Raw genomic sequence first — 18,760 nt, 5'->3', positions numbered from 1 at the left:
ATATATAGAATGTAAACTAGGCTAGGCAAAGTAAGACTAACACGAGCTAAGGAACCACCTAGGCTGGGGTTATATAAAAGGCGAAATGTTAGGTGGAAGGGTGCCGTCTTGATTGAGAAACATGAAATAAGAGAAAATATAACCTTAAGCCCGCGGAGTTTCGAAGCAGCGCGGGAAATAGTCATTGTTTCGCACGCGGTGAGAAGCATGGATAGGTTATAATCGCGAGGTTTGAGCCAGAATTTCTAACGAAATTAAAGTGCGACCTTCACGTTCTTCTGCATTGTAAATCATCGGAGATGTTCTTGTGAGCGGCTATGAAGTATTCGTTAATACCCAGCCAGATCTTACTTCCTGCTGAAATCTTGTGTATTATGTCTTACTAGTTTATGCGTTTAGTGTGGCTACTGATAATAATCAACCGAGCGTGAGTGCGACGAAGGCCAAGATGCGGCAACGATTGAGGCGGGTTGTTGATGTTGCTAACGCGGGGGATCCGTTAAAATTTGAATAATGTTTTCACTGTTGTGTGTTACGTCAGTGTTGCTAATAGCCATTCGAATTTCGCGGGACACAAGGTGAGCCGATGAAAGTCGAAGACGAACAAAATAAAAATTTGTTGACAAAACTTCAAAGAGGGATGACAGATGTATGCTGCCTGAATGTTATAGATCGCGGTTTGTTGTGCATACAGATGATGAACGTGGGCTGCGATGCGGGATCATTTAATCGATGTAATTATTGTGACAAGTCTGACAATGTAAGGTGGGAACAGTCCAAAGATGGAGCAGGTAGCAGTACAAGATTTGGCGGACTTCCGATCCGAAAGTAGCACCTGAGAAATTTGACAATAGACTACAAATTGTTGACCCGCGTAGTTTGGTAGCTGGAGGAATACGGCGCAGCAACAAAAAACAGCACAGGAATCGTAATATTCTATAATTTTTATTTGAAAAAACGCAGGGCAACGCGCCATATAAAATAATACGTGGCGAACTATCCCGCAATCCTATCTAAAATATACGTATAAGTCAGATATAGGTTAGTGAAAAAATAAAAAAAGCATTACTAACATTAGCTATCCTGATAAAGGGCAACGCCATTTTAGAACCGCTGATAAGGAAAAGTTTTTTGATCGGATGTACTAAAACCTAATCGACAATTTATTCGTAAAAGCTCTACGTTGCTTCTTATTATAATGGCTAGGTGGCGCTAACCGATGAACAAGTGATATTTCTGCACAGTTACTTCTCCGTCAACAAGGCTGTACGCAGATGTCGAATTGAACACGCATAAATTCAGGCTATCCTACCATCGAGGAAAGAAAAAGGGATTCTCATGGCAGCGACGATAGGCCATACGACTAGAATGACATTGTACACCCGCCAAGGTTTTGTCCTGTGACATTTTATCCCCTCGTATTTGTGAGATGAACGCATGCCTGTAGTGGATGCATAGAGTTGAACGCGGAACTAATACAGAATTAAGTGGTCAATAATTACGATCGCAACGATGCTTGGTAATGCTTTCTAAAACGGGGATACAGCCCCTTTTACGTATAAACGCTTGTTGTAGAGAATGTAGCCTCTTCTATTGTACGAAGCTACTAACCTGTCGTGAAGCAGGTTTCGCTCTTTGTCTATATTTATTATCTGCTCGCGACCCTTATTGACGGGAGTCATAGCTTTCTTGATTTTATGAGAAACCAGTTGACTCTGCAGCCGCGTTAGTACGACCTGTAATGCCATAGTCAAATGAGATTGATATAATTTACTTTAATAATTCCTGATGAAGAAAGTTATGTTTGTTTCCTTCTTTCAAAAATGCTTCACATAGAGAAAGCTTCTGTGAGTGTATCGTATGTTGTGCTTCTTGTAGCAGACGTCTGCTATATCAAGTCCGTTCTGTTCTGTTTTGTGTTCAAATTCGACAAAAAAGTGAACCCCCTTCATAAAACTGTTTTCATTTTGCTTGTTGTTTTAATGATATGTGTAAGATGTACGATATTACCATGCATAGATATTGGGTGTGGAGTCGCTGTAGGGTTTTCAATGGAGGAAAAAATATATATGATTAAGTGTCTCTTTACGAATAAGTGTTATTAGCTTCCCAGCCCATAACTATGGACGCGAAATGCCTGACGCAGATTATTCAATAGGTAAAACCAATTTTACCCAAACCACGAAAGCAACTGAAGTTGTGCAAACGTAATAAGTTTGACGGAGCTTACGCTATCACCAGCACTTTAAACACATTTTATGACTATCGCGGTGATTATTCCGAGTATCTTTGTACCCATCAGCAACTTTATTCTACAATAACAGACAGCTCTTGCTGCCACAGAAAATATTATTAATGAATGAAATTAATCAGAAGCATTCTGCGTAGCCTATAACAACTATCGACTGTAGCTTTGAAACGGCACAACGTGCAGAATCAATATATTACGTTTTTTTTTGTCAATTAACAATAAAACGATGATGTACCGGCTGAAGCTATAATGATAATTAGGGCATAATAGAAGCAACAACAGTCAGACCTAGCCTTTATGAACGGTAAATAACAACGGGCAACCGATAATCGTAAACGCTCTAACCGTCGTTTAGATTACACAATTCGGGAGAAGTTTCTATGACTGTCATCGTCAACAAGTGCGAAACAGGGAGTCGGAGTGGCAGGTTTGTTCTAGAGAATCATTACGTAAACACACATATACACACACGATTTACTTGATTACATTTTCTTGCCTACTGGCAAGTCAGTTTATTGTTCTTGATCTACATCCCAAAACCTTCTTGTCCAATATGAAAACTATCTGCTACCGTATACCAGGTATGAAATATGTGATCGTAAAAGTGGCGACAAAAATGTTAGACTCATGATAGAGATAAAAAGAGCATTGACAATAAAGAGTCAAAGAAACGCTATAATTATATAATAGCGTAAAATTTACCTGCAAGAGGTGAGCAGTAAACAGATTGAGTTCTTTGTGAGTCTGCCAAAATTTTTTGTGACCTGACTCTTTTCGAGCCAGAATACTACTTGATTTAACGAAACATTCTCGCCTGTAACTTACGATATATTCGTTATAAAGAGCTAGTGTCCGTGACTGACATAATTAATTGATGAATATATATATATATATATATATATATATATATATATATAGGAAGAAAGAGAGAGAGAGAGAGAGAGAGAGCAAAAGAGCGAGAAAAGAGAGAGAGAAATAGCGATTCCCCGCGGTGGAAATTTAGTGAAGGCCTGAATCCAACGCAAAGTTGTAATACTAGCTGTGTAACACGAATTCTGTGGTGGTGTATATGGAAAATACATGTAGAAGTAATACATATGCTGTTTTTCCATGCATGCTTAGATAAACATTAGTTAGATCGCCTACGATTCGTGTGTTCTTTGACTTTGCTTTTCTCGCGAAGACTGATTGAAGCTGGAGTCTGCTGAGGATCCCATATGGAATTATTTCGAATTTTACTAATGTAAATCATGCACGATGCGTATCAATATACGTTCAAAAAAAGGCTAGCTTTTTCATTTCTACAGGCATACTGTGCCAGTATAGCTTATTGGAGCTAGGCGATGAACAACTGGCTGACCTTCTTAGAATACACAAATTTTCTGACTTTCCAACATCGCTCTGACAAATGTCTTGTTCGATCCGCCGATCTTTTACCTTAATTTGCAATCGATAGGAAAAGAGTACGCCACGCCAGGTTAAGGAGATTAACATTATAGTATAGTTTTTGTTACTATTATCATTAACTATTATGATAAAAACGAAACAGTTAAGTGTGGTGATCCTTAGTACGGCGGTGTGCTTTGGGGGGTGTGTGACAATGCGGAATGGTGGCTGTGGCTTACGATCCGAAAGTAACTATGCGAAGGATTCAGGTCTGACGCCATTTAGACGACGAGGTTTATTCATTTACTTATGATGATATAGTTACTAGACAATAACCAGAATATAATACAAAGAAGAAGATACAGCTTGTGAAACGAAATGACATCAGCATTCGTGACAAGGAAGATTTGAGTAGTTTAAGTGTAAAGTGAGGTAAGATACAACTAATGCAACGATAATTGGAAAAGGCCGATGAATAGCACTGAATAGTTACTCATATTGCTCTCTAATGATGATGATAAGAATCGATTGCGGTGATCAGGGCGATACCAACATTAGGAAGAGAAAGAGACGGATGATGGTGAAGAAGACGATGAATAAATGCTACTTGTACAGTTTCTGTGAGTATCTCATTTGTTGTCTTTTGTTTCATAGTTTACTAAATATATGCTGGAAGTGTTGGGGAGTACGTTGGCAATTTTGATCTACTATAATAACCGTTATATATTGACTGACACTTAACACTGAGAGAAAGATGTAGGTGGTCGTGTTTATTTGTTCAAAATGTAGATTTTGATAGAGCCAAAAACTATTGAAAGTTTATATATATTATTCTTACAAAAAAGAGCAAATATGTTGACTTTATAATTTAAAAAAGCTGAATCAGATAATAAGCTTTAATATCCTAGAAGAGACATTTCTATATTCCGGCTTAGTAAGTTAGGCTTAGTGATTGTGCTAAAGCCAAGCATTGTTCCTAGAATAGACAATTCAAGGCTTTCCAAGCAAAGCAATATTCGTTCAACTTTCTTAGCAAATTAGCTTATAAATGATTAAAGCAGCGTCATGCTTTATAGGGAGTTCATATTTTTTCGAAAATATTCTGTCGTTTTTTTATCGACAACTTTGACAAAAATTGCGACATGAAATGGCAGCGACAAAAAGCATCAGCAGCCGATCCCAAAGGTCAAAACAAAGGCAAGCTCAGCTATTATCAAGACACAAGTGCGAAAGGTACGAGCCGAGATACTAACCTGCTTTAAGGCTACAATAATATCGAAGGACCCAAATATCGCAGCGTCGCTGAAGTATAGAAGCGCGGTCCCAGAATTGCTCTTTACTGAAGATAAGGCTTGTGGGAATCGAAATGTCGCAAAGAGCGTGACACAGCACGCATTCTTAAAGAGGTAATTCAGGGCCTATGGAGAGAAACCAATGTAGGTAATCGAGGATCGCACTAGTTTTGAGAGCCAACATTTGTTGGCCTAGATTACGACATTCTGACCATGCGGTAGTAACATGTTTGCCTACTAAACTTGAAAGCACGTACCGTAATTTGGGTTCGAAGCAGAGTGTGGGCATACCCTGTTTACCACTGAGAAGAACCACTCACCAATACTTAACTGCAGTAGAACTATACATAACACTTGATCACGGTGAAAGCTAGACGCAAAAAGCACTGAAATCGCTTCTGACAAATAGTGGCGCACTGGTAATCCCAGACTTACTAGTAATCAGTGTCATCGAGAACAACTTAACAATGAGCACCTGGAAACGGGTCAACGAAAAAGGAATGGAACAGTACGACTCATTCAATTTCTTGTTAGATTCACTGTGTGGACGAATTTAGTTCTGTGGAATGTTCCTAAATGTCTTTATAGTCATCCTCTCTTTTATTAGTCAGTCTCGTCTGTTTAAACGTTTACCGAGATTTCAAACGTGTTTCAAACTAGAAATAGCATATGCAGATTGAGCAAAAAAAAGCTAGATAAGTGCGCGTGTTTTTCGCTAATCATGAATCTCTCTCTTTTTTTTGCCAAAGATAGCCTCCTTTCCTTAAATGATGAAATCTTCTTGGTACTTGGAACGTGGCAGCTTAAGGTAAAGGATGGTAAACTTCACATTCTTCACATAAAATTTCAAAGGTTTTCCAAATAAAGTGAATTTTTCTATCTTATAGAATTACAATACACAAGAGCTTGGACTACACAACAGTGATGCTCTTTAAGACTACCCCGGAAAAAGACATAATTAGGTCAGTGCGTATTGTCATGGTCTTTATAGAGCACTAGTTTGATGTTTAGAACAAAAGGATCTTTAGGCCCAACTAGTAAACTATTCGTGAAAATAATAGAATCAATAGGGCTCACGCTATAGCTACTTGACGAGACGAAACGATCAAAGCCAACGGGCGCAAACAAAAAAATGGGCATGAAACAGCAAGACCATGGCGCATGAGAAGCCTCCTTCGTGCTTATTTGAATTATCCCCAGGAAACTCTTCGAGCAAGAGGCAACCTGAAGATATAAAAATCTCAAATTTGCAACTAACTAGCTTTATATATAGATAGCAAGTTTGATTAAATAAAGAAACGTAGTTTTATCTGTGGGGTGCAGCTTGAATCGATATCGCAGTAGTTCTAGACAGAAAGTTTTATTAGTAAAAGCTCGCTAAGTCTGTGAGCTTTCACGTTTCGCTGAGACCGGAGAAGTTTACGCCGGCCGAACAATGTTCCAAGAGCTTATCTCAATTAATTTTTTTAAACAACAAAAAAATACCAACTGTTACCACCTGACCCTCCGACAATGATAGGATTTGGAGGTATCTATTACGAGCAGTGCCGCTATGGATAAAAGTGCTACAGACTAGCGCAGACAATTCTAGGCTGGAGGTTCTTGGCCAGACAATGTTATCGACACAAAAGGCGCCACGCATTCGAAAAGACCTTGAGTCTAAGAAGAGATTCTAAAGATAGCAATTAAGGGAAGCTTCCAGTCAGTCTATAGCAATAGGCTGGTCATGTTTAGAGCAGTTGATTTCAAGCAGTCTGTGCAGCCAGGTTTATCTTAAAACGAAACTAAGGTGCCTGAGAACCATTGTGGTTTTTATAGATTATCCACTTTTCTTCTAGCCATTTCTGACACGAGTGTATTAACCATAACTGCTAAATACAATACGACATTACCTGTTCGGAGCAGCGATTACTCTTCATCCGCTCGCACAATATTTACATCCGAGAAACCTATTAGCTCTTTTTCCTCTCTTTGCCGAAGTAAAATTATAACAAGTAGAAGTATTTTATGATGTATATCTTTAGATAGCATTCTCTCAAATAAATTTCAGAATCTTAACTAGAACATCTAATAAAAATAAATTACGTAGTCGATTGCCCTTATAACCGTCAAAATTTCGTTGATCTCGATCGAGCAACTTTTTAAATAGCATGCATACATATCTAACGTTGCTGCTCGCTAATTCACTCGCTAATTTATATCTGTGACAACGTTATCTATGAATATATCAAAATATAATTGCTGATTTACCGTCAGGTCTAAATATATTCCCGCATCTTGAAAATTTTTGCCATAATTTCCAGCTTAGCTGAAGTATATTCCCCCAGGAGAGCTCGAGTGCAATGCAAGTAAGTAGTATTTCTTGGCCTATTTTAATTTCAATTATCGAATTCAGATATACATTTTAATAATGCAATTTTCCATATTTGCTGCGGTTTTTTGCCGCTAGCAGTATAATCGGCTATGTTCAGTTTATTTACGATTGTACAAAACGCTATCATCAATGCTAGTCCTAATGTATAAAAATTATCCTTGCTTTATATAAATAGGAGTATTTATTACAGAGCCTGATAGGAGTAATCATAATTTTTAAGTATTTGAAACAGAATCAGTGACGCATAATTAATTCAACCGTTATTATTTAACGTACTAGCCATTTACGTATGGACAAAAACGTGCAGTTTAGCTTTCTTAATCGAAATCATAGTTTTTACACACCTCCTTGACTCCTAAAATTATGTCTTTTAATAGGAGCGAGGGCTGCTTTTACGGAAATTTTAGTTTTTAATGATATACGCAGCAAATAGTTGTAGTCTTTTGTTAAACTTAAACTAAATTTTAAACAAACTTCATAAACTTAAAGTAACATAACCACCAATATCTACGAGCACAGCTGTATTAAACAAGAGACAAAATACATCTTTATTTATATAATTACAGTTTTCATGTGTTTTGAATCTCGTCCATTTGCCCCTAACTTCCATTTCCATAAATGTTCCTAGAAGACCCGCAGCTGTGGGTGTTGATGAGGCGAAATCTACACGAAACTCTTAGCCTGCGGTGTATTTATTGCTCCTATCGTAGCACTAGCGCGTGCGATACATTGCAGCCCCATAATATAGATATAATGGGTTTTTAAATCTCTACCCATGATGTGTTTAGTTGCGTGCTTTATCGTGTATGCTTTTGTGGTATCTTTTACAGCTCAATTTATAAACAGGACGTCTAGGATACTGAGCGATAAAAATAGCACTACACTATAGCTTCAGCAGCTGCAATGGTAGGTAATCATAGTGTTAATAACATATTGTATTACTTTTTTCAATAGACAGCAGGGCCTCTTAAGTTTTGTACATTGTGAGATTTGCGTAGCTGCTTATTGGTTGTTTGTCCCCTGCCATCTCTGATTTGAGATAGAAGTACAGATCATGTACAAAGCGACCTCAGATAGGGTCAATTACTTAAACACTTATACATATATATATAATATATATATATATAAGTACTTAAGAAATATATATATATATATATATATATATATATATATATTTATATGGGCATCCTTTATGATTTCTCACAACAGTTCACACGGATTAAGGATAGGCAATATGAATTTAATAAAACTTCCACTTAGATAAGTGCACAGAAAGTAAACATATGTGGATAGTGGAAGCATTTAGAGAATGAGTCAGACAATTGTTAAAATAGTTTATGTAATATGTGTTTTGTACATTTTGAGATGTACAAAAATCAAATGAACAGGACGTCGATGAAATTATTTTTGCCGAGCAATCAATCTTTTCTACCTGAAAACCTAAAATTACCAAGCACTTTTTCAAGTTTAAATATAGGACAAAAACCTGTGACAGACAATGTAAGTAGTAATTTACGATTACGGGTAAATACAGAAATGATATCTGGGAACGCTATCTAATAACTTGAAACAATGGAAGCACATCGTTTTTAATATTACAGAAATACGTGCACAGTTTAGTTAGCTGCGCACCGGAATCTTTATAAGTAAATATATAGAATATGTGCAGTAAATTAGTTTTTATGGTAAAATAATAACTAGTACAATTAATCATGAAAAATATATGTGCTAACAATAATATTAAGAGTTAATTTTTGTAATAAGAAATTCCTCTTTTCCATCGGCTATAGAGGTAGATAGATTGGGCCATTAGTCTCAAGATGCTTTCTTTATGTACTCGCTGCACAGTTTCTTAAGACACTTGAAATGCACCTTCACGATGTGTTAAAAATTACGCTATTGTGCAGAAGCGCCATTATCTCATTTCCTGTGCTGCTGTTTTTCTATATATATATATATATATATATATATATATATATAGTGTTATGGAAGATATCGTCTTTTTCTTTGATTACCTATTTATGGGCATCGTTTTTATACGACCTTCAAATTCAACTGCCTCTGTAGACAGGTGGGTCTTCTTTTTAAATGGCATGCAAACGTATCCTCAAAATTTCCCGATTTCCAGAGCTATCCAAAAGCATATTTTCTGTCTGCTTTAGTCTCGTCTAAATGAAATAAGTAGGCATGGATTGCATCTTCTATCTTTCTAGCATTAAAACTACCCCTTTTCCATCGTTAAAATCTCAATTTTCTAACTTCATCTTATATTATATTACAGCTTGCACACATACACATAGAATTCATAATGTGATCTTGGGTAGCGAACTTTTTTCTTGTCCCTTTTCGCTCCCGCAGCCTAGTCCTTTTTCTTTTCTATTCTCACACATACGAACTAATTAATGAACACTAAGCGCCAGCTGGACACCAATCCAATCGATGATAACAACTCGTCCTGTTCTCAATTGCAACAATGTACATCCGAGCATATACAAAAGCGGGCGAAGAAACGGGTGTCTGATGCTTTGACGTTTCACATCAACAGCGTTAATCTCTCTCTCAAGCTAACTGAGACTATCGTTATAATCATTCGGTGTCACATCCCGAAACTCCGGGAAAAATCAGTAACAAACCTAATTGCCATTGAATGCTTTTCTTGTAGGCAATTCGTGCAAAGTTCACTACGAAGAGTTAGAATATAACCCTAATCAGTAACAAACATCATTAAGTATTCGTCTCTGCATTGTACGTGCGCTTATAGAAATTTAGATTGTTTAGTAATAACACAGTGTAACAGCGATTTTTTACTTGAAAACATTCGGCACAGCGTCGAGATTTACAGAACGGCAGACATGCTCTCCTAGTGAGGGAAGCGATGTGATGCGACTCACATATCGATTATATCAGAGTCTCCCGAATCAGCGAGTCAGGCTTTCCTCAATTCAGCTGTCTCGATCGGCCGTTGTTTTGTCCTTATTACCACGGGACATCTTCTTGATGGCTCCGAAGACACCGGTCTTCTTACGGATACTTTTTTGCGAGACGTTGTCATCTAGAGCGGGCGTCGAGCCTCGCGAAGAGTTGTCCTCCGAATCGACTAAAGTTGTTGCTGACGTGAGCGAGCTTCTAATCGCGTTCATTAAAGCACTCCCTGAAAGAGCCGATTACAAATCGGGATGTGTCGCGAAGCAGCGCGGCAAAAAGGGCGAGTCGAAAGTAAGATATTATATGGTTAAGTTAGAAAGAATTAGTTCGAAAACGGCCTACTCAGATAATTTGCTCAAGTCCGAAACCGATGAAAAGTAATTGGTTAATACGGTTTAATAGATGATGCACTGTTGAGGATAAAAGTAGAAAATGCATTTAAAACCAACAGGCTAGTTTGTTCCATCTGGCTCAGAACGAGCCCGAATTTAATAGAGTACTGATTGTCGAAAATACAGAGTTTAAGCTGGGTAACTAACGGCCGGAAAGTTTAGGTAGGAAGTTATAGGAAGAAGTAGTTTTCCTTTTTTGCCAGCACCGTTTCACTTCCTCTTAGTTAACCACTAGGAACATGTTGAGCCGGTGAACTGGCAGTGATAAAACTAAATACAATTAAATTACCCCATATTGTGTTGTCCACCTACTTTTATAAGTAGTTCTTTTTGTAGCAAAGTTTAGCGTAGATCAGTTTTTAGGTGTTCAGGGGTGAGGTTACACGCGGTGCGAGTAAAACACGCAAATCAAGCGAAAGACAAAGAGTGAGTAATTATTCTATAATGCGATTCTTCTGAAGTGTGCAATATAATGGAAATTGGAAACTACTCTGGAAAAATAATATGGCTAAGCTTGTTAAAGTCGATAATTCAGAAGGTTTAGACGCCTCCATACGCTGGTAGGGAATATATGTCTGAGGGATCACGATACTCAAAACTGATTAAGCAAAAGCAAACAGATTAAATATTAAAGTGTTTTTTCGTGCCTTAAACTTACGTCGTTTGCTTCCTGCAAATAATGAGCAGCAAGTGAGACTTAAATTAGTTTCGACCGGGTTTTTATCTCAGGTCATTTTTGGTTATCTCAGATTGTCTCTTTTATACATATTGAACTTACGCCTAGTTTGTCATCTGGCTTATTATTAATATAATTATAATTAATAGTTATTAGTAATAATCCAATAAAAGTAACTACTAATCTGTTGAGGCTTCAAATACAGGTTAAATAATTTTCAATAATCGATAAAAACTGCTCACTCAAGTTAATCGAATATACGATCGGATTGAAACACATTATTATTTGTCTGTTTGTTGTTGCTCTGAAACAAGAAGATTTTTGTTCGCCTTATTAATTAATGAGCTTTTGTGACGCTGACATGCAATCCATAGAATCTTTTAAAAGGTTTACCTCAAATACAGGGAAATGGTAGAGATCTCAACCAATAAATCAATAATACCTGATAGAAATAGATACTTCGCTTATTTCACGTACGGCAGAACAACTGATTGGTACTCTATAGGGCTAGTGTATAAAGATAGTCAATACAGTAACCTTTTCGTTTAGGTTTTGCGCTACTGATTCGGTTGGCATTCGGCTCATCATCGAGGGCACCATCGGTAGAACCATCTATGCTGGTGCCCTTTAGAAGAACCCCTCGTGACGAACTCATCACTGGAGCAGCAAATGCACTTCCATTCTCCGATGTGGGCCTAAAATAAAAAAAAGTAGGTATCAATATGAGATAACAATGACCCGCTTGGGGAATGTCAATGTTTATTTTTCTCGTTGGTTGGATACAAAAGCGCACTTTCTATATAAAGGTGGTGACATTTAATTTAAATAAGTTAATCTCAACGTTGATATAATATCAACAGACGCAGCAAACTTAAGGCCTGTATTAAGAATAGACCATATTTGTCTTGTCTTATCGTACAAACATTACATTAACTAGCATTTATGAATACAATCATTATTGTTATTAGACGATAAATTTCGCTAATTTAACACCATAATTAATATATGAAAAATAACAGTTTTAAAACATGTTAACCGCTGGAATATACTTCAGTAAAAATGATACTCACGAGGTACCGTTCGCTCCAACGTGAAAGGACACTGAGGTATGGCCAACTTGCGGCGTTAAATCTCCATCAGGTTCCTCTCGGCGCACGGCTGACAAAGGCGCTGAATTGTTGCCAGGCGGCGTTCCCGGCATTGGAACCATTGGCATACCTCCGATACCCGATGACGCCAACGCACCACCAGAACCACTCGAATGATGAAAACCGTGCATCGTCTGTTGCATAATTTGTTGCGCGTAATAATCTCCATAGAGACTTTGTGATTGTTGGACTCCAACACGTCGCCCGGATGGGGGCACACCATATACAGTGTTGGCCGCCTTAGAAGACATCACCGACATGCTAGCAGTCGATGCAACTATACCATGGAGCGCCGCGATATGGAGAAGCGTTGGAAAACAGTAATAATATGATGAAACAAACATCTTTATGTTGTTTGTATTTCAAACAAGTATTTACAAGCATATCTGTATACTGAATAGGAATACAACAGAAAATTATAATTATAAACAACTTTACTAGAGCATTTATAAGCATTTTTAATGACTATGAGCGTCACCAAGCGTACGCCTCGCAAACTTTTGACAATGGAAACTTAACCGTATCTATCGGCAAAATATGTTGTTGTTTTTCAGATATATAGCAGATACATGTATGCTTGAAGTAATCAATAAACATGCATATGATTTAAACAATAGGCCATTGTGTTATAACGAGCACTGTGTAAGGTACTAGTATGTATAGAACATTCTGTTCTTCACATATCCTAAGAAATAGGATAACAGAAGTAGGGCAACAGAAGCTAGGCTAGTTTGTACTACGAAATTGTGGCTCGCCCAGGTCGTTGGGTGGGTTTCTCAATTATGAATTAAGCACTGAAATTTTAAGTTCGCCATCAACAAAACATGCACAAACACCTACAACGGATGAGGTCATCAGAAGACGTATTGTTCACTATAGTCAGATTAAAGTGTTTATTCACTTCGATAAGTGCACATGTCTTTCCTCTTGTATCAAATAATGTGCTCTTGCAGCCGTGCATACTTATGCACACATATGCGAAGAATGAGGATGCGGAGAAAAGACAATCATCAAATTGGTCGATAACGACTCTCTCCTCTGCTTTTGAAAAATCACAGAATAGTAGCAGAAAACTGAAGGCTGAGCGACTTTATTCAAGCGGCGGCAAACCAGAAAATGAACTCAACGTGTACATTTGCTGACACAATCAGCAGGCTGAGGTCTGCGCAAGTTTAATGCAGGTCTTTTACTATTACATTTGCAGAGCGGATGATGAGCCTACCCGCATGATGGTCAATTGGCTCCGGACAGAGACTTCTGCTGCGCGCTCTTTCAGCGCCTGATACGACAGAACTTCGGGTGCCGGATACCTGATGACTGAGGGCGACGTCTACAAGTTGACCTTGCTGGTCAAGGCAGCATTGATGCCGTAATGAGGGAGCCAGCAGAATCGCCGTCGAACCTCGCAACAACTGGTTTACTTTACCACGCCAAGGCCATTAGATTATTGATCCATTCAAGTTTTGAAGAGCGTCATTAGTAAAGGTAGCGAGACACACAGAACAAAACCGGGCTTATGATAGAGTGATATAAAATTGTATACACAAAAATCAGCATAAAAATGTAATTACCTAACCACATTGTATAGGTTCTCGGGATGTGGTAGTTAAGGTCGGTGCAAATGTGTTAGACAAACGATTATAGAAACGCGACAAGAGAAGTTTACAATGATCAATCCATAATATAGAAGACTGACGGGAAATATTACTCACACGTATCACATTGTACATAACCGGATTCCCGTAAGTGGATCTTGTTGCTTGTTAATATACATATACGATTTTATATTCTTTGCCTTCATTAGGCTTGTTTTTCTTACTTGTTTTTCAACATTATTGTACAAATCTTTGTCATTCCAATTACACCTGTTTTTTTTTTTTAAATCACGTACGCGTATTATAGTATAACTACATCAACGAATTTCAGCATGTTAAAAATTTAGAACTCCGGGCACTTAGTTACTTGCTTTACAACGCCAACCTGAAAGCAACATAATTTACGAAATAGTTTACGCCTATGCAAACGAAAAACGTGGGAGGCATCTTAATACTTAGTTAATAACTAACACCGTACCACTGCTTATATTGTTGTTATTGTTGTACGAGGATGAGCCCGGGCTGTCGTCTCCGCTTAAGGTTCCCTCACTGCCGGATCGAGAAATAACGCTCTTAGTGCTTCCTAAAAATTGAATATGAAGTGCATTTTCGCGATCAGTTCACCTTTGACGTTTTCTGAGGCATGAACGACCATTTTAAGGGATTTTAGGAGGAAGCTAGTGAGTGCAGTGAGCGCATTTTATGATCATGAAGCCGGTACCTACATCGAGAAGAATGCTAACTTCATAGTCGTTTGAAGTAATTTCTGTTCTAACTGTTATGTGTTCGTTTGCTTTGTTCTGTCGCGTGCAATGGGATCTCCTGTATTATTGGCTGATTAGCTCACCGGCAGTGGGCGTATTACTGTTGTTGCCATGAGACGAGTGGCCATGCGCAGGATTGGCGATGATGACACGTCCATGAAGAAGGGCCTCGAGTTGCACGAGACCGCAATTTAACGTGATATTACAGCCGCACAACAGCTCAATCTGCCGCCAGCGATGCAGCCTTTCACTTTTATCGTTACTAACCTCAATCAGCGCTTGTCTGCGTATAGCCAGGCATAATTAAGATATAATATTATAAGTTTCCCATGACTACTGATAAGTCCAATATCGCTGAACTGCTCATAAATTATAGGATGGTTTTCCTAGCTTTTATACACTATCGATTACGAAATTTCAACAAAATTTACTAAGAAGTTATCAAGAAATTCAACAGATTATTGTAAGGCAATAGCGGCATCTATTTTCAGTGCACTTGTTCATAGACGTACAGTGGGGAATTTGAGAAAATAATCATAACAAGAATATAGCAATTATTATTATATAATTTTGAATGTATATATATACATTCAAACTAACTAAATAACTGTTGTCGTAACGGGCATGTATTTCATTCATCTACTACTCCTGCAGTCAGCTAAAAGCCAGTTCGTCCGAGAACAAAGCGACAGCATATTCCGATCCTTCGGCGCATTTTTCAGCCAAGATTCAAAATTATTTTTTGCTCGAAATTCACGGTTTTTCTTACATTACCTCTAAAGGGTCTGAAGGAAATTTTTATAAACTAAGCCTGAATGTTGTCAATAGGATTTCGATTTAAAAGGCTCAAAAAGCCATTTTTGATATTAAAACTAACCGTTGTTCCAAACAGAATATCCGTTGCCGATTAGGGTATCCAGATAGGCTACAAGGATTAGTTTGAGATTTTTTACTGTTGTTTTTTTATAATTTTTTGGTCGCTTTGAAAAATGCAAATTCTTCAAACTTTTGGCCTGTTATTAGCTCAAAATTTACTTCTGTTGGAATTTTTGTGTAGCGTATTTGAGTGATACTTTTACCAATATCATAACTTCTTATGAAAGTTATTCGCGGGTTAAAGAAGGAATGTCTCGAAAATGACTAGTTAGTGATTTAGGTATCAAATCGGTTAACGATCGTTAAGGATGATAGTTAGCAGGTATAAAATATTTTGTTGCAATATCTGTTCTTGGTCAGAAACGGTCTTAGAGGCGAAGCATACGAAAATTTCTCAGTTTACACGCGCCACTCTGTGTATTTGCACGTACACTTTTCAAGCTCTGAAATCCAATAAGGAGTAAGTGAGATAATTCTAAATATTTTCCTGCCACTCGCCTGAAGAACAAATGGTCTTTGAGAAACTTCCTATCCTATCCGAAAACGCTCAAATGTGTGAGTAAATAGTGGTGATGCTATTATGAAACTAGGTGATTTGCACTACATATTATCATCTATAGTTTTGCATTTTGTGTCCGTGAAACACGATAAAGTAGACTTACTTTGCTTTAAGAATCGTTGTGTCAATATCGTCGATGCTTCCACCGTGGGTTAACCTAAATGGCCCCATAAAACTTTGCCCTTTACGTCTTAGCTTGTCGCATTCATCCTTGGCTTTCCGTAGCTGATTCTCAGCAGCTGCCTTCTTTGCGTGGAAATACTTTAACTCGATTTCATGGGTTAGTTGCAGCCAGTGCTGTAATTGGGGAGGGGCCATTCCCCGCGGCACATTCTGCGCCTTCGCCAATTCTTCATGAAGAAAACGTATCTCCTCTTGTAGCTTGTAGATCTGCATCTCTGGATCGTTGTAGGCTAGTACAATATTACGCAATACCAATCATACAATGGGAAAATAAACATTATGCAACGCTAAACAATCTAAATATTTCTCTCTGTACAATTCAAACTTCACACTAGAATATAATAAAATTTGTTTTTCATAACTGAATATACTATGAGATTGTTAAAGGATTCAATGCATAACATACTAATGCCCCCCCCCTCGCTGTAGAATAATCAAACGTAAAAAAGTACTTAAACAGAAGCAGTAACGACGAACTTTGCAACTATATTATGCTATTCTAACGCAGTATCTATTACATGTTATCGTTTACGGTAACAGATGTATATTCCGCAAGAGAGGAAGCAGACTCTTACCAAGACCTTCTTTCTTGCCTGAAATGTCTTCTTGGGGACTTTCAGCTTCACTTCGGGCTTTGTCAAGCTGCTGCTGCATCTCAAGTAGTCCGTCTAGCTCCTTCATCAACTTGCTAACTTGTTCGTCTGAACTTTGCTTCTGATTGTATAGGTACCTAAAACGTAGCCATACTCATTTTTCAAAGAACGTTCCTAGACATCAAAGGCAACTTATAGTGGAAGAACTGACAACAATCGATTTTTGGAATCTGGTTCGTGCCCTGAACGATGTACTAGATAAAGTATTATATTTATTATGCTGGAGTATTATATTTATTCACTATAATATTATGCTGGAGAACAAAAATATGAAGGTAAATTCATACGCAAATATTGAGTTATCCCTTCTGCAAAACGTGCTATCTCCCATCCACTTACTGTCCTTACTGTGTGAGTGCTACACTGCGGACAATCCTTACCACACAATCATACAAGCTAAACAAATCACGACCGCTAGAATCACATCTTTGAGCCAGTTGTGATTTCGCTGCGGACCGAAAAGGACGACGTCCATAGCCTTGAGGACGAGCTTCTGCTTCGAAATCGGATCCTTAATACCGAGTTCACTTGATAGATACGCATTACTCTGGACTGCCATCCGCGGCAGGGCACGTCCGTCGACACGGTTCTCGTGAAAGACCCGCGCATATTGTGGAAGATCTACACAGTCCACCAGCCACGATACTGTCTCTTCAACCGTCCAGTTGTGAACTGTATAACACAGGACATGGATGCAGATAATACAAGTCAAATTAGACTACGAGGGCAGTGAATAGAAAGAATCATCTACAACGTACAATCATCGTACGGTTGAAGATTTGGTTCCTAGCTAAAGCTTTGCCGAACACACTGGACCAGAGCAAGCACATTTCTGTGAGAAGGTAAATGATGCAGTTTTGCCAGTCATTTGAATCTAGGATCACTCGGATACGGATGAAGAAAATCGACCTGAATAGTTCACCTAAGCATTTCATTCAGATACTTGGCTATCGATTAGTTGTTCAGCTCTTTCGGAAAAAGAAAGCCTGCGCATAATAAATAATATTAATATTGTAGATGTTTTTTATTTCTTCGATTGTATAAATTTTACCTTCACTATTTTTCCAACCAAGCCACATTTCGAGAACTGATATCGACGTATCAGTTCCATGGAAAGCTTTTATTTGCCGTTCATTGCCGTTCGGGTTTTGAAGTTCATCTCTAAAACACAGTAAAAGTAATAGCGAGAACAACAGTAATGAATTATTAATAGGAAATTCACATTAATAATAGTTCATTTGCGTAGCTTCTTGCGCACATAATCACGGTGCGGCAGCGGCCATGCACTCGCATCATATTCACGTGAAACGACCCCGAGCCTAGCGTATGGTAAGCTACGCAGCCAAATGCAAAACCCCAAAGTCCCGTCAACAACACTGATTTCTTCTCTGAGCTGGCTGTGGACAGGGAGCGAAGCAGTTAAAAAATAAATCGATTTCAAGGTACATCTGTTTTATCTACCGTATAAACTCGTCCGTTTCTGAAATATCGACCGTTCCTGACGCATCGTCATCGAGCTGGCGGTGCAGTGCCCGGATCGCTTCGAAGCCCGCAATGTCATCGCAAGAAGATGTCACTTCGCACGCTGCAAGACGAAGCAGAAATATAGTAAGTACAAAAACGCTATACAGAACAAAATTTATCTTCGTTTTTTTCTGACGTCATTTTATTGACTTGATTTAAATC

At 38.2% G+C, this 18,760-nt stretch overlaps 1 protein-coding gene and 3 long non-coding RNA genes across 10 annotated transcripts in view; 2 read left to right on the top strand and 2 right to left on the bottom strand.

The window, feature by feature from the left end:
- Positions 1 to 924: 924 nt before the first annotated feature.
- LOC111259589 (uncharacterized) lies at positions 925 to 5,638 on the bottom strand. Its single transcript, XR_002679713.2, has 3 exons — positions 5,187 to 5,638; positions 4,891 to 5,055; positions 925 to 1,736 (listed from the first exon to the last, which is right to left on the bottom strand). It is a non-coding gene; the product is annotated as an uncharacterized LOC111259589 (long non-coding RNA).
- Positions 5,639 to 6,445: 807 nt separating this feature from the next.
- On the top strand, positions 6,446 to 8,802 carry LOC147753612 (uncharacterized). The gene is made up of 3 exons (XR_015310661.1): positions 6,446 to 6,718; positions 7,233 to 7,277; positions 8,134 to 8,802. It is a non-coding gene; the product is annotated as an uncharacterized LOC147753612 (long non-coding RNA).
- The window catches only part of Stim (stromal interaction molecule), a 37,669-nt gene continuing 26,736 nt past the window's right edge, over positions 7,828 to 18,760 (bottom strand). For 3 of the 7 annotated variants that reach the window (XM_086967959.1, XM_022831732.1, XM_022831731.1), the window contains exons 3-14: positions 18,568 to 18,659; positions 18,126 to 18,235; positions 17,455 to 17,746; positions 16,997 to 17,151; positions 16,342 to 16,651; positions 14,887 to 15,086; positions 14,518 to 14,622; positions 13,667 to 13,864; positions 12,367 to 12,721; positions 11,834 to 11,991; positions 11,279 to 11,290; positions 7,828 to 10,454 (exon numbers count right to left, since the gene is read on the bottom strand). In XM_086967959.1, the coding sequence (XP_086824085.1) occupies positions 10,246 to 10,454; positions 11,279 to 11,290; positions 11,834 to 11,991; positions 12,367 to 12,721; positions 13,667 to 13,864; positions 14,518 to 14,622; positions 14,887 to 15,086; positions 16,342 to 16,651; positions 16,997 to 17,151; positions 17,455 to 17,746; positions 18,126 to 18,235; positions 18,568 to 18,635 (2,172 nt within the window). In that variant the 5' untranslated portion in view covers positions 18,636 to 18,659 and the 3' untranslated portion in view covers positions 7,828 to 10,245. Of the gene's footprint in view, positions 10,455 to 10,932; positions 10,947 to 11,278; positions 11,291 to 11,833; positions 11,992 to 12,366; positions 12,722 to 13,666; positions 13,865 to 14,517; positions 14,623 to 14,886; positions 15,087 to 16,341; positions 16,652 to 16,996; positions 17,152 to 17,454; positions 17,747 to 18,125; positions 18,236 to 18,535; positions 18,660 to 18,760 lie in introns of all 7 variants that reach the window. The other 4 variants (XM_022831726.2, XM_022831729.2, XM_022831727.2 and 1 more) reach the window with 4 other exon arrangements.
- LOC147753611 (uncharacterized) lies at positions 12,643 to 14,244 on the top strand. Its single transcript, XR_015310662.1, has 2 exons — positions 12,643 to 12,764; positions 13,649 to 14,244. It is a non-coding gene; the product is annotated as an uncharacterized LOC147753611 (long non-coding RNA).

Source organism: Varroa jacobsoni, unplaced genomic scaffold (assembly GCF_002532875.2).
Source record: "Varroa jacobsoni isolate VJ856 unplaced genomic scaffold, vjacob_1.0 scaffold_349, whole genome shotgun sequence".
NCBI lineage: Eukaryota > Metazoa > Arthropoda > Arachnida > Mesostigmata > Varroidae > Varroa > Varroa jacobsoni.
Note: the sequence above shows the minus strand (reverse complement) of the source record. Positions and strands in the feature narration are given on the sequence as shown.